General features: G+C 41.9%; 1 protein-coding gene across 1 annotated transcript in view; it reads left to right on the plus strand.

The window, feature by feature from the left end:
- Window positions 1-524: 524 nt before the first annotated feature.
- ttn.2 (titin, tandem duplicate 2) overlaps window positions 525-16,133 on the plus strand; it is a 154,994-nt gene continuing 139,385 nt past the window's right edge. Inside the window, 26 exon segments of the mRNA XM_048238855.1 lie at window positions 525-730; window positions 3,090-3,193; window positions 3,430-3,633; window positions 3,807-4,094; window positions 4,342-4,439; window positions 4,534-4,748; window positions 4,968-5,232; window positions 7,173-7,409; window positions 7,518-7,613; window positions 8,452-8,709; window positions 9,010-9,075; window positions 9,172-9,430; window positions 9,517-9,592; window positions 9,713-9,934; window positions 10,033-10,175; window positions 10,302-10,453; window positions 10,543-10,770; window positions 10,885-11,126; window positions 11,707-11,927; window positions 12,044-12,208; window positions 12,308-12,476; window positions 12,598-14,300; window positions 14,401-14,682; window positions 14,788-15,054; window positions 15,139-15,411; window positions 15,814-16,077. Of these exon segments, the coding sequence (XP_048094812.1) occupies window positions 3,103-3,193; window positions 3,430-3,633; window positions 3,807-4,094; window positions 4,342-4,439; window positions 4,534-4,748; window positions 4,968-5,232; window positions 7,173-7,409; window positions 7,518-7,613; window positions 8,452-8,709; window positions 9,010-9,075; window positions 9,172-9,430; window positions 9,517-9,592; window positions 9,713-9,934; window positions 10,033-10,175; window positions 10,302-10,453; window positions 10,543-10,770; window positions 10,885-11,126; window positions 11,707-11,927; window positions 12,044-12,208; window positions 12,308-12,476; window positions 12,598-14,300; window positions 14,401-14,682; window positions 14,788-15,054; window positions 15,139-15,411; window positions 15,814-16,077 (6,484 nt within the window). The 5' untranslated portion in view covers window positions 525-730; window positions 3,090-3,102.

Raw genomic sequence — 16,133 nt, forward strand, 5'->3', positions numbered from 1 at the left:
CTAAGACTAATCAATAGCCACCAATTTTAGACATCATGTTTCTGCCCAAGAGGCATCTACACTGTATAATAATGATAATGGACACAAAACAAGCATGAGAAGCACCATTCTGTAACAACCACATCTGCCCCTTTCAGGCAGTGGGGGGTTGTCTTCCATTTGACTGACAGGGACAGCCTCTCTCTCCTTTTGGTCATCCACAGGTTACTGAATGCTTCCTTGAATGTGTCTTTCAAAAGACTGAAGCATGGTGAAATGTAGCAGTGAGGGAATAAAACTTTTTCTTCAGTAGAACACCTCTGACACAGTGTGGGTTCATGGGTGTATCAAGCTACTATTAACAGTGCCGGCATCAAAGTAACTGTGGTTAGTAGCAGGTGTGAGCTTGCATAAAAGGCATCTCTTTCCCATCATGCATCTGCTCAGGCCACCAATAGGCAAGGGTAGGGCAGTTGTGATGCTGCTTTCACCAGGGGTATAAAAAGTAAAACAACCATGTTAGCACTTCTGAGCAGTTGGAGCATTCCCAGCCTTGCCTCGGGTGTAGGGATTGCAAGGTAAAAAGCAAAACTACACGGTGACTCTGTGTAGTTTTGTTTTTGGGGGATATTTCGAGGCTCAACCGTTCTCACCTTGGATTTCTGGAAACACATTTGGATAAAGAGATTGTTTCAGAAGCTATAGACTTCTGGGCAAAGTCCCATCAGTGACAGGCATCCTTGTGACACAAGTAAGTGGCTTTTAATCCACAATGTCAGAAAACTGTTAAAATAGAGTTGACAGCTTCAGCCTCCTGTGCTCTATGGGAATGCCTATGCAGTTGTTAAACTGTTGCATGTGCAAATGTGAGAGGCATGTTGAAAACACATGTTCATCACAATATGATTTAGATAAAAAGTACAATGAAGAGATGAGAAGTTTTTGAACTTTCAAGGTTATTATTTGGTGCAATGATTCAGAAAAGCCAAGAATAGACCCTGATAGCATTAGAGTGGTGTCCCAGCTGGGCCGCAATGTCTTTTTAAGGGAATCAGTGGTAGGGCTATCAGTTGCACCTTCAGCTATGTGCCACATGGTGACTGTCAATCAAGTGAGGGACTACTTATTTTTGGAGACTGCCATTTCTGTCATAGTGAATATCATTCTTTAGCCATAGAATCTGTTTTTATGGTTAACGTTTTACATTTTGCTAATGACTTCTGCTCTCGAAGTGACATGGTTGTAGAAATGCTCAGTAATGCTGAGGTGTTTTGGGCGGAAGCGTGTGTTTACCTGTGGTACCAACCTCAGACATTTTAAATTGAAACTTGATCAATTAAATTTTATTACACTTGGCTAGTTCCAGTTTCTCAGATATGCTGCTGATGTTTTTTGAAAATATGTTGTCTTTAGACCATTGGGTTCAATCTAATAAAGCCCTGCTATTTGGAGATATTAAAAGACATTAGAAGATATTAATTATAGATACTGGTTCTAAGTAATTGGATACAGACAGGGTTGGCCTGTTCATTGCAAGCATTTAGTGTCAGTTAATATAATTTCAAGAATCAGGATTTTAATGTATTTTTTAAGTATTGGAGGTTTTCAGTGTAGTCGCTGTTTTATTAATTTTTATTTTTATATTTGGACTAAAATAATTTATTTAACAAATATATGCAATACCTGTCTTTGATGTAAGAGCATCAGTGCTTGATAGGTTTTTGTTAATAAAACATTTAGTGACATGTTGTAAAATATGTTAATCTTGTGTCTTCCATGCAGTGGCCTCTCAGTAAACCCAGCCATTTTGGACTGCATTTTCCACAGCATTGCTCTGTGTTTAATTATAACTTCACAGGCTGTGCCAGACACAGCCCTGCTTTACCCTGATTCATTGTCGGCTCTCTAAGCTCTCCCTATTGGTTGTTTGCTTCTTTACTGTAAGATCTTGCATAATATAATAATGTGGATATTTAAAAAAAATCACCCATAACAAAGAGCTTATTGGCTGGAGTAAATATTTGAAGTATTTTATTTTATTTATTTTTTCAGTTGAGATCAGTGACAGTTGCATTATCTTAAGTAAGATCACATGAAAGTGATGATGATTTGTCTCTGTAGAAAACAAACAGAACTTGTCTTAAATACAGCATATGTGTGAAAAGACACACATTGCCATCTCTGAGAGGTACATCTGATCTGCTCTGTTACCCAATAACTTCAGTGCGTCTCAGAAGCTATTGGCTTTCCCCCTAGATATATTAAGAGTTTGCCTGCATAAACAACTTTCTATCCTAGCCATTAAGAAAGGATGTGCTATTGTAAAGTTATGTATTCAAATCTTTCACAATAGCAAAATGTATGAATTAATCAGTACAGTTTGGTCATCATTATCATTGATATGTTTTTGTTGTTGCAAATATTTAAAAGATGTTCTACTATACGCGTGCAGATAGTGAAAATTGCTGAACATTTGCAAAGGTAGAAATTAAATTAATGGAAAAAGTAGGAATAATGTGGGATGCTGCAAAGTTCTTAGAGTTGACTTATAAGTGAGAATTGAGATAAAATGTTACTCTCTGTATGCAGTAGCCTATGTAAATGTGGACACATGGCAGTGCATTACTCATATCAACACAGTTTTACATTACCAAACAGTGTTGTTGCTGGCACTAGCTCTTGTTTGAAAATGTTGCCTATATTCAGAAACTGAATCATATGTTCTTATTTGTCATTTTTATGTTCAGCACACAAGTTTTCTGTTTTGTACATTTGTACCTATATGGATTTTTGATTTGTTCCCAAGCTTGAGGTCACAGTTTCCAGTTGCTACCAATATGTCTATAAGCTGTCAATTGCTGCTTGTTCTAACACTTAGAGCCCATGGAGCCACAGGTCTCTCAGATGACAGGCTGTAAAGGGCCAGGTGCTGGGGGGTGACATAAGTGATTAGTCAGTTCAATTCCCCCACAGCAAGGCTATATATAATCCACTTATGTTCTCATTGTTAACTGTGTCAGCCGGATTAACTGGAATGGTATAGTTAATGGTGTTTATGTTTTTGTTGTCATTTGCTTTTTGTTGATATTCATTTCCAATTTCTTTGCCAGGGTGCCTACCAACATGTCAACACAGGCGCCAACGTTTACACAGCCGCTTCAGAGCGTTGTGGCACTTGAGGGTAGTGCTGCAACGTTCGAGGCTCAAGTTAGTGGTAAGGAGAAGGCCTCTCAGCTGCTCTCACATATCACATTGCAGATGTCCAGTTCATTACAGGGAATACAGTGCATGGAAAACAGTATCTTACACAGTCATTTACAGTGAATGGGTTTCCATGTCTCAACTAATGAAATACAAAATTCTACCATTTAAAAAAAAAAAAAAAAACCTTACAATATCTGCAACTGTCATTGTGCATTAACATGAATTTATATCAACTCATGCTCACAGGTAATCCAGTTCCTGAGGTGAGCTGGTTTTGTGATGGCCAGGTTCTTTCCGCTGCCGCTCTGCCCGGCGTTCAGATCTCGTTCAGCGATGGCCGCGCTGTTCTGAAGATCCCTGCTGTGACAGCCGCACACAGTGGAAGATTTTCCGTGAGAGCCACCAATGGCGCTGGACAAGCCACTAGCACCGCTGAACTTCTTGTTACAGGTGATAATTTTAGCACTATGTACAATATACGGTGATAAATACACAAGCTATCAATAGATCAGTACTATGAGACTGCCCGTTAAGTGAGTGCAAAATATGAACCAGTAACCAGTTACCAGTTAAGCAAAACTTAAATGTTCTTTTTTGGGGGTTGTGTTTTTGTGTGATTGTAGCTGAGACCGCGCCACCCAACTTCATTCAGAGACTTCAGAGTGTTACGGTGAGACAAGGAAGCCAAGTGAGACTGGATGTTCGTGTGACTGGAATCCCTACACCTGTGGTGAAGTTCCTCAGGGAGGGAGCTGAGATTCAAAGCTCCGCTGACTTTCAGATTGTACAAGATGGAGATCAATACAGTTTGTTGATTGCAGAAGCCTTCCCAGAGGATTCTGGGACCTATTCTGTCAGTGCCTCCAACAGCAGTGGCCGTGCCACCTCTACTGCTGAACTGCTCGTTCAGGGTAAGTTGAGGGGTAGCATGATACATTTTGTTTGTTTATTTGTACCATTTTTGCTTAGTAGCCACACTGTAACTTTTTTCCCATGTATTAATACTTCACTAATTTGAACAAAGTTGTGTGTATAATTATGCTTTGATGTAAACATTTATTCTAAAAATACAATTTACATATACCATAAGTGAATAAGAAAGGTTCACAGAGTTCTTTAGCCATTGGTGTCTAATGGAATCTCTTAATTCATCACCAGGTGAAGAGGTTGCAGTGCCTGCTAAGAAGACCAAGACCGTTGTCTCATCTTCACAGATTTCTTCTTCTTCACAGACTCGTCAGACTAGAGTGGAGAAGGTAAAAGATATTTCAATAAATTTGTATCAACCTCATACTTGAGTTAAGTTGAAGAGGTACTGATTTTTCTCTCCCCCATGTTCTCCACTTCCAGAGAGTGGAGGCTCGTTTCGAGTCCTCTATGATGCAAATGCAAATGGAGGGAGGGGAGGTCACCCAGCAGCACCTGGCACACAAGACTCCCCCACGTGTGCCTCCCAAGCCAACCTCAAGGTCCCCCCCATCAATGGTGTCAAAAGTTGCAGCCACTCGTCACCAGTCCCCCTCCCCCGTGAGACATGTGAAGGCACCCACCCCCACCCCTGTCAGGTAAACTGATTTTTATGTTAATTATTATGTGTGTGTCCTGGTATAATCCCCCATGTTAATGTGTGGTTCATTGTACTACATGTGAATAATCCGACATTGTTCTGGTATACCAGTTGACACTGTGGGCAGAACACACTATATATTTTAGCATTCCATGCCTGTGGATCTCTCACTGAAACTCTTGTCTAAACATTTCTACCCTTGCCGTTGTATTCCCAGACCTGTGTCCCCGTCCTCGAGACTCTCAGTGTCCCCAATCAGACCGGTGAAGTCTCCCATCACAGGCCGCAAGCAGCTCATCCCGGGCGTGGACGTACCTCCACCTTGGAAGCAGGAGGGCTACGTGGCTGAGGGCAGCTACACCACCATGACCTCGGGAGCCACCCACGTCCAGACCACTTCCTCCAGCCAGATGCATATGGAACAGCACTGGGAGGCCTCTTACTCCACACGCCAGCAAGTCAGTGGTGCTGTTGCCATGGAGGTGAGTCATCTAGCTCTCACTAAAAGAGAGGTAGCAGTGTCACCTAGTGGCAAAAGTTGGGCAGTCTTTTTTTTTTTAACGGAGTGTACTGTGTATTTTTGGTATGCTGTCCAGGGGCCTATTCTTATCCAGTGGCATATTCCTTTCCTCGTGTGTGTATTTTTGTTCTTGTCCTTTTGAAATGGTGATTGTCTTTACATACATTTTATGCAATGCTTATGGTTACTCTCCCGTGGCACCAATGGTAGGACCTGCATGATGTGGATGAGAATGCAGTGGCAGGTGCTACTGTATTAGCAACAGTTGATCAGGCTCCCAACTGTGAACCACAGGATGATTCAGCTCAGCAGTTCATAACAGAGACCAATTCTACAACACATGTAGACACTGTACAAGATCAGGTAGTTGAGTTGCTTTGTTCAAACTCACTTTTGCCTTGCCCTTTTTAAGTAATTTTTTTAATCATTGAGTATGTTTTTTGTCAGGGTTTTGCCTTAGATCATATATATTGTTTTTGGGATATTCTGACTATGTTGTGAATACAAACACTCAGGAAATGGATGCATCTGACGGCGAAACACAGATTGTGGAAACTGATGATGATATGAATTCAGATTATATGGCTTGTCCCTCCAATGCAGCCAGTAGTGAAAGTTTTAATGGAGAAAGTCCTACTGAATCAAAAGATGATGAAGAACTTCTCAGTGAGGTATACTGTGGTGACAGAGGTTAAACCAGAGGTGCGTTCAAATTCGGCAACGTAGGCGAACATTTGCGAAGGTATACGAGGAGGTAGTTCTCGGCGAACATTTAGTGGATATGGACGTGAGTTGGACAAAGGTAACAATGCAGTTACCATTACAATGGAGTGTTAACACCAAGTTGTTCAAATGTAACTGTTCAGAGAAAACTTGTTCGCCACAAATGTTTGCCAATGTTTCCCGAATTTGAACGCACCTCTGATAGCACTCTCATAGCACTCTGATAGCACTCTCATAGCACTCTGATAGCACTCTCATAGCACTCTGATAGCACTCTCATAGCACTCTGATAGCACTCTCATAGCACTCTGATAGCACTCTCATAGCACTCTGATAGCACTCTCATAGCACTCTGATAGCACTCTCATAGCACTCTGATAGCACTCTCATAGCACTCTGATAGCACTCTCATAGCACTCTGATAGCACTCTCATAGCACTCTGATAGCACTCTCATAGCACTCTGATAGCACTCTCATAGCACTCTGATAGCACTCTCATAGCACTCTGATAGCACTCTCATAGCACTCTGATAGCACTCTCATAGCACTCTGATAGCACTCTCATAGCACTCTGATAGCACTCTCATAGCACTCTGATAGCACTCTCATAGCACTCTGATAGCACTCTCATAGCACTCTGATAGCACTCTCATAGCACTCTGATAGCACTCTCATAGCACTCTGATAGCACTCTCATAGACTGAACGCACCTCTGATAGCACTCTCATAGCACTCTGATAGCACTCTCTTCGATGCGACCACATGTGAGGCTGCTGAACAGGAGGAGGTTGAGCAGCTTTGTCAACACGAGTGTCACTGAGTTTCCATCATCTCTGCATGGTTCATCACACTACTTTTGTTACGCTTCACACGATCGGCGTTGGCATGTTTGTCTTTTTCAGGAAAGCATGAATGAAGTGGCCTCACGTCAAGGAAAGCAGTTCACCGACATTGAAAACAAACAATTGAAACACTTCTGCCTTGCTGACACTGCTTGGTGGGAGATGTTTAGAAAGATGTATTGAAATTGGCGTTTGAACATGTCACTACCATTTTGCTGCTGCAGTACTTGTAGAAATATGCTGTTGTTCGTCAATTTATGTTTGGTTGTGCCTGATGCCATGGATTATATACAATCTGTGTGCAAAAAATGACAGTTAACCGCTTGTTGTCTATAGGGTGAGGTTGGGAAAAAGGCAGCTGTGGCAACAGTACTAGCTGCTGTTGATCAAGCGCGTGTCCGAAAGCCCATGTACTCTGAGGGCGGCCTTACTGAAGAGGAAGCCATAGAGCATGACTTAAATCAGCAAGCCATGCTCTTCTCAGAGCAACAAGTCAGAACCACGACAGAGGCTGTGGCAATGCCCACTGCTATGCAAATGGGTTCCTCTGCACAGACAGTTCATGTCTCCCAGGTTAGAGGAAACAAATGAGAATTACCTTGTTCAGCTTTTATGATTTCAGAAGTGTGTGTATCGTTTCCCCCTGAAGTTTCCAACAAAACTTTGATTCTGTTGATTTAGATTCAGACCCAAATGGATACTGGCCTTGCCCCATCTCCAGTTCCACATTTCACAGTTTCAAAAGTTACTGTTCCTAAACCTGACCATAGTTATGAGGTAAGCGTAGGTAAAATCAGGCAAGCAGGAATGTATTTATAGTACACATCATATGGTATAAGGCATCTGTTACTTATATTAAAATGAGAAAGAAAAGAGCTAATCAATAACAATAATCAGATGAAAATTACCAAAATGGTGAATGGCTCACAGTATTCTGACAGGGCCTTGTCTGAGAATAGTTGCCTAAGTGTGGTCAGTAGTATTATTTAGCTTTGTCTGGTCCTAATGTAATTTCAAGAATGTGAACATTTTGAAAATGTTTGATTCATAAACATTTGTCTATAACAATTTGAAAATAATAACCCCATGATCAAAAATACTCCAAATCCCAAATGCAACACATATACCATATGAAATGGCGTTGAGCATAAAAGTTGTTTGCAGTGCCTTCATAAGAGGCAGCAGGAGTGATCGGTACAAATGCCAGTCTCCTGATTTAGTGTGAACAGATGCCATGTGATGATCTTATTATAGAACGTGGAGAACATTGCCAAGTGTAGGTTACTGCTTGCCTGACATACAACCTTTTCTATCAAAGTGTTTTTTTAGGGGGAAATAAGTGCATATTCCCTATCTAATCTAGTTTGCAAGTTAACAAATTTGTTTTGCATTAGAAACATTAGTGCCTTCATAATATGAATAACCTATATAAACTTTATTTATATAAACTTTATTTAGCTCTACAAAATATTTCTATAGAACTAATATTTTAATCCACAGGGCTTTTTCAAATGGTAGGCATAGCTTTAACGCAACTAACTCTCTAGGACAGCAGAGACTAATCGGTCTTCATGTTATTCTGTTATGGTAATGCTATTCTTCTTGGGTCGGTTAGGTTTCGATTGCAGGGTCTGCTATTGCCACTCTGCAGAAAGAGTTGTCCACTACCGCTGCTGCTCAAACAATCATCAGGCATGTCCAGCCACCATCTCATAGGATCATGGAGGCAAGACTGACTCCTGAGCCAATCTCATCTCCGTTTAAAGATGTCGGTGACAGATATCAGACCAGTTTTGAAACACAGTTACAAAAAGAGATAGGCACTTCACTGACAGGTGGCATGGATCAAAAGTACGGCGATTGGGACATTCAGGTTTGTCTTTGTCTGGATATGCCACCGCTCTTGGTTTAACAGCGTCCTTAATTATCACTCATTCTTCCAGCCTAACGAACTTACCAACAACGCTTTACACCCAGGATACCTGTCTGCCTGCCTTCTCCTCCCTCTGACCATCTTGTGTTCTTTTGAATCTTATTGATCCCCTGCATACTCTTTCAGAAGCTCCATCTTAACCATTATCATCACCTCTTCCTCCATCCCACTGAATTGCTAGTAGATAACTCAAATGCTCCATTTTGGGCAAATAATAAAAATTGTGATTTTTTTTAACAGTTTGTTGAGATGGCAATGGTTCCCTCAGAAGCTAAAGAGGCTACTGTTCCTCCTACACTTGTGGCTGTAAGTACAGTCTATGTGCATAGCATGGATGTGCAGAAGCTTCCGATTTAAAGAATGGGCTTCAAATATGACAACTATTCTATGTTTTATTTATAGGGATTGAAAAATATGACAGTTACTGAGGGAGAATCTGTGACATTGGAGTGCCAGATTTCTGGCCACCCGGCCCCAGGCATTATGTGGTTCAGGGAGGATTACAGAATTGAGAGCTCCATTGATTTCCAAATTACATATGAGGGTGGATATGCACGTCTGGTGATCCGCGAGGCCTTTGCTGAGGACAGTGGTCGCTTCACTTGCACTGCTACCAACGAGGCTGGAACAATCAGCACATCTTGCTACCTGCTTGTGAAAGGTAAAATGGCAGAATTTAGTTTAATTGCAATTTTAGTCTTTATATGTAACACATCCAGCAAAACTAAAACCAAGCTTATCTTTTAGTGTCTGAAGAGATTGAGAGCAGAGAGGAGTTAACTACTGTTTCTGAGGAAATTGAAACTGCCCATGAAGAGGCACAGTAAGTGGATTTTGCCTCACTCTCTCTTTTTAATCCAAGTACATATTTATTCTTTGCCTCATTTCATGATCAGAGAATATTGAAAGACAAGAGTATGAAAAGTGTTTTAAATGCTTTTAGGATTACTGTTACTGAAGCAAAAGAAGAGACTATGTCTGTGACCAGCGGCTTTTCTGAGACTGTTGAAGCTGCAGCCACTGTAGCCCCATTCTTTATCAAGAAACCCACCGTCCAGAAGCTTGTGGAGGGTGGGAGTGTTGTCTTCGAGTGTCAGATCGGAGGCAGCCCCAAACCTCACATTTACTGGAAGAAGAGTGGAGTGCCCCTTACTACAGGATACAGGTGCTTGTTAGGGAACTTTTCATATGTTTGTGTAGCTGATGTCTATAATGTGTTATATTGTTGCTTTGATACATTTCCATTCACTTTTGGGAATACAGGTACAGAGTGGCCTACAATAAGGAGACTGGAGACTGCAAGCTGGAGATCTCCATGACTTTTGCTGATGATGCTGGAGAGTACTCCATCATTGCCAAGAATCAGCTTGGAGAGGCATCTGCCTCAGCCCAGCTTCTCTCTGAAGGTCAGTATGATCCAAAGATGCATCCAGGCCATATTTCCTTGGATGTAACAGTAAAATAAGTAATAAATAATTACCTGCTTTACGTATTCCTCTTGTTGAAATCTAACACTGTCTTTATCTTCACAGAGGAATATGAAGTATACATGAAGAAATATGAAGCAACAATGACGACAGTGACCATGACCATGGTGCAGGAACCCAGAGTTGGTGATGTTCCTCCTGTGGTTGTCAGTGAATATGAGAAGAGAACACAGACAATGACCTTTGTTACTGGACAGGTAAGACATACTACAGTACAAGAAGAGATGTGGAAGTGTGATTTTTTATTTTTGTGTATTAATGTTGTATATGATGTTTCTTTTATAAGGAATTCCAAATATCTGCCTTTGAGCAAAAAATAATCCAAGAGATTGAACTTCGCATTTTGAGGATTACCTATCAAATGCTTGTCACTGAAGACAGAGAAGAGATGGTTATGATTGCAGAAGATCAGGCCACACAACCAACCTTTGACACACCCGTGAAAAGTTACAGAATCATGGAAGGAATGGGAGTCACCTTCCACTGCAAAATGGCTGGCACTCCCCTCCCCAAGGTGCCACCAGCAAACCAAACTTTAATGGCAACATTCATTTGCAATGAATACATATGTCTGACCAGGATTTAATATTTCATAAGACTTCTAACATGTAATTCTTTATTATCATAGATTGCTTGGTTCAAAGATGGCAACCGCATCAGACACGGAGGCCGTTACCAGATGGAGTTTCTCCAGGACGGAAGAGCCAGTCTGCGTCTGCCCGTGGTGCTGCCAGAGGATGAGGGTGTCTACACTGCTTATGCTTGCAACATGAAGGGCACTGCTGTGAGCTCTGGGAAGTTGTACATTGAGCCCACCGCTGCTGCTGCTCAGCCACAGTATCCACAGCCAGAGGCCATGAAGAGAATCCGGTAAGTCTCTTACTGAGATGACAAATATTGCAATTTAGACCAGATATTATGATTAATATATTAGTGTACCTTAAGGAAATGTGCCAGCTTTTTTGGAAATTAGCTTATCTACCGTCTAACCCAGAGTTAGATAAGGGGATGACACCCTTCTCTTCTCTGCGTGTGCAATAAGAAGCTATAAGCTAACAGGTGTAAGGCGAGGATCACATCAGCCAGCGGCAAGCGGCAAACGTAACGCAACGCTCAGACCATAATAAGTTTTGTCTCGTTTCTAAGCAACACAAACAGTTTGTCAATTGAATATGCTCGCGTTGCGCTTTGAAAGTTGAACCAAGTTAAACACTCAGCTTGTTCAACGCCAGCGTTGCCACTGTTCCGCTGCCGAACCATAGAGAACCATAGGAAACCTGCTGCTTGCCGCTGACTAATGTGATCCCCGCCTAACCCACTTAGGCAAACGGTGTCAAACTAGGTTACTGCACACACAGAAGAAAATGGTATGCATCCTCTTATCTAACTCCTAATTTCTTTAAGGTTACTTAGATTCACTCAAAAAATATTTTTTTGTTTTGTTTTGTAGGTCTACCTCTCCTCGCTCCACAAGCCGCTCCCCCGGTCGTTCTCCCGGTCGTTCCCCAGCACGTAGGCTTGATGAGACTGATGAGAGCCAACTTGAGAGGTTGTACAAACCTGTTTTTGTCCAGAAGCCTTCCTCCTTCAAGTGTTCTGAGGGACAGACAGCAAGATTTGACTTGAAAGTTGTTGGCAGACCTATGCCAGATACATTCTGGTTCCACAATGGTGAGTAACAAAATGTAATTAAAATTAAACAGGATTAATAGGTTTGCTTTAATGAGGGAATTATTATTTTATGTAATTTCACAATTCCCTTAATCACTGTTTATTTCTTGACACAGGACAACAAGTGGTCAGTGACTACACCCACAAAATTGTCGTCAAGGAAGATGGAACTCAGTCCTTAATTGTGGTCCCAGCCATGCCAGGTGACTCTGGTGAATGGACAGTTGTTGCTCAGAACAGAGCTGGAAAGACGTCTGTCTCCATGACACTGACAGTTGATGGTAGGTTTTGTCAAAGTTTACATTTTCACATTGCTATCTAGGTAATTGAGATGTTATTTTGATCCTCATACCTTTGCTTGACATGTTTGTCTTTCATAGCCAAGGAACACTTGATTAAGCCTCAATTTATTGAGAAGCTGAAGAACATCACTGTCAAGGAGGGCACTTTGGTTGAGCTTGCTGTCAAAGCCATTGGAAACCCTCTCCCTGATATTGTCTGGTTGAAAAATAGTGACATTATTTCTCCTCACAAGCATCCTAATATTAAGTGAGTGCTACATTTTTTGTATTTTTGACATCACAAAATGGTTAATTGATGTTTGGTACAACAAGCTGAAATGTGAAAAGCTAAAATGTTAAAAGTAATATATTGAAACGATTCTTTTTAGGATTGATGGCAACAAAGGAGAGTCTCGATTCCAAATTCCCTCAGGAGCAGGTGCGGACACTGCCTGGTATACTGCTACAGCCATTAACAGAGCTGGTAGAGATACCACTCGCTGCAGGGTCAATGTTGAGGTTGAGTTCACTGAGCCTCCTCCAGAGGCGAGAAGGCTTGTTATTCCCAAGGGAACCTACAAGGCCAAAGAGATTGCTGCTCCAGAATTGGAGCCACTGCATCTTCGCTATGGTCAAGAGCAATGGGAGGATGGCGACCTTTATGACAAGGAGAAACAACAGAAGCCTCATTTCAAGAAGAAGCTGACATCAGTCAGACTGAAGCGCGTTGGACCTGTGCACTTTGAGTGCAGACTGACCCCTATTGGTGACCCCACTATGATGGTGGAGTGGCTACATGATGGGAAACCCCTGGCTGCTGCCAACAGGCTGCGCATGGTGAATGAATTTGGCTATTGCAGTCTTGACTATGAAGCTGCATATCCCAGGGACAGTGGTGTGGTCACTTGCAGGGCCACTAACAAGTATGGAGTTGACCAGACCTCAGCAACACTGATTGTGAAGGACGAGAAGGGCCTTGTTGAGGAAACCCAGCTGCCAGAAGGCAGGAGGGGACAGAGAATAGAAGAGATGGAGCGCATGGCCCATGAGGGAGCACCTGCAGGAGTTTCTGGTGATGACTATTCTGAGAAGACAAAGCCAGATATCGTGCTTCTCCCCGAGCCAGCAAGAGTTCTCGAGGGTGAGACTGCCAGGTTCCGTTGCAGGGTAACCGGTTATCCCACTCCAAAGGTGAACTGGTACATTAATGGTCAGCTCATTCGCAAGAGCAAGAGATTCAGACTTCGCTATGATGGCATTTACTACCTTGAGATAGTAGACATCAAGTCCTACGATTCAGGAGAGGTCAAAGTTGTGGCAGAAAACCCAGAGGGTACAGCTGAGCATGTTGTAAAGCTGGAGATCGAACAAAAGGAAGACTTCAGAACGATCTTGCGACGTGCCCCTGAAGTTAAGGCACCAGCACCTGTCGTTCCCTCTGCTGAGCATGGCAGAGTATCCTTTGAAGTTGTCAAAGTTGATAAACCAGCTGATGTTTCACAGCAAAAAGAGGTTGTCAAACTTAGAAAGGTTGAGAGAGTTGTGCATGAGAAATCAACAGAGGAGACAGCGGAGCTGAGAGGCAAATTCAAGCGCAGAACACAAGAAGGCTACTATGAAGCCATTACTGCAGTCGAGCTGAAAGCGCGCAAAAAGGATGAATCCTATGAGGGTATGCTGAAGAAAAGGAAAGAGGAGCTTCTTCACCGGACCAAACAGTTGTCTGAGGCTGAGAAGAAGAAGCTAGAAGAAGGTACAGTCAAGATTCCCACAATCAAACCGGAAAAGTTGGCTCTGTCACCCAGTATGGAAGCTCCTAAGATCCAGGAGCGCATTCAAAGCCAGACAGTTGCTCAGACTGAAGAGGTGCGTTTCCGCATAAGAGTTGTCGGAAGGCCAGACCCAGAATGCCAGTGGTTCAAAAATGGTGTCTTGCTGGAGAAATCTGACAGAATTTACTGGCATTGGCCTGAAAACCATGTCTGTGAGCTAGTGATCAGAGATGTCTCTGCAGAAGACTCTGCTAGCATCATGGTCAAAGCTATAAATATCGCTGGAGAGGCCTCAAGCCATGCATTCCTTTTGGTCCAAGGTAATGTGCATTTTGTAGCTTTTCAGTAAAGATACTTTTCAGTTTTAGTTCATTCAAAGGTATGTAAAAATGCTGATTTTGTATGTCTTCCTACTTTTAGCAAAGCAAGTTGTTTCCTTCTCTCAACCACTGGAAGATGCCTATGCCAAAGAGAAAGACACAGTTGTGACATTTGAATGTGAAACAAATGAGCCTTTTGTTAAAGTCAAATGGCTGAAGAACAATGCTGAGATTTTTGCTGGTGACAAATACAGGACGCACTCTGACAGAAACGTACATTTCCTGTCTGTTCTGGTGATCACCATGAAAGACGACGATGACTATTCCTGTGTTGTTATCGAGGATGACCAAGTGAAAACTACTGCCAGACTCCACGTAGAAGGTCAGTCTCAATATTCAATTCATGTATTTTATGTAATATTGTAAAATTGAATATTTATGTCTAGCACTGGCGGTTTGTTAAGGTTATTTAAATTCCATGTTGCAGGTGCCCCACTTGAACTTCTGAAGAAACTGGAGAGTGTTGAAGTCCCTGAAACATATTCTGGAGAATTTGAGGTTGAAGTGTCTCGTGAAGATGCTGAGGGAACATGGTACTTTGAAAACAAGGAGATCACTCCCAGCTTGAAATATGTTGTGTCCTCTCGCCGTGGACGTCACGGTTTGTCTGTGAAAGATGTCAAGAAGGAAGATCAGGGCAAATACATTTTCAAAGTTGGAGATTTGAGCACAAGTGCTTCTCTGAAGATGAAATGTGAGTAACCACAATTAGGAGATGAACCAATGATATGTTTTAATTCATACACTCATTAATTATGGTACTTTTGCTTTGTTCTAGTGCGTCCTGTTACACTGATGCAGGGCCTCACTGACCTGACTGTCTGTGAGGGTGATATTGCTCAGTTTGAGGTGCGCTTCTCACAAGAGAATGTTGAGGGAACATGGATGAAAAATGGACAACCTCTGTCTGCTTCCAACAAAATTCACATCGTCATTGACAAACTCATTCACAAGCTGCTTATTGAAGACACTAACAGAGATGATGGTGGGACGTATTCATTTGTTGTTCCAGCCCAGGATATTTCTACATCAGGAAAACTTAACATTCAAAGTAAGTTTTCTTAAAGAATCCTTCATGTGTTACTTGTAATACTTAAACTACTGGCCTCTTATATATATGTATGACATGCAACACATCAAGCCCAGTTCATTGCACATGAAGTAAAGCTAATTTTATCACAAGAAAAAACATTTTACTAACTACTACTTTAGTATGCTCACAATTCTTTTACTACTAAACCCATTTTTGTTTGATTGCACCTTATGTTGTATCAGTAAATTAGTGAATATCGGTATCACAGCTTGTACTTTGTGCATGATTGATACGCGGCTGAAGCGGTGTTTGCGGTATGCATTAAGATTTCAAAGAAGAGCCCTGTCTATCCTTTTAACTATGTAAGTTCACTGTTTTAAATGTTAACATTATTTATTGATTTATTTATTTATATTACAGCCATTGGCATTGTGACCCCACTCAAGGACGTTACTGTAGTTGAGGGCACAAAAGCCGTCCTGGAGACCAAGATCTCTGCAGCTGACATCACCTCTGTGAAATGGTACCAAAACGAGAATAAGATGGCAGCAAGTGACAGAGTCCACATGGTGGCTAAGGGAACCAAACAACGTCTGGTGTTTAGCAGGACATATGCATCTGATGAGGGACACTATAAGCTGTTTGTTGGCAAAGCTGACACAAGCTGCAATCTTACTGTTCAAAGTAGGCACCTCTGTTTTTTTACACACTTTCACTCCACAAACTCAATCTGTTGGCTT

Source organism: Alosa alosa, chromosome 3, assembly GCF_017589495.1.
Source record: "Alosa alosa isolate M-15738 ecotype Scorff River chromosome 3, AALO_Geno_1.1, whole genome shotgun sequence".
Classification (NCBI taxonomy): Eukaryota; Metazoa; Chordata; class Actinopteri; order Clupeiformes; family Clupeidae; genus Alosa; species Alosa alosa.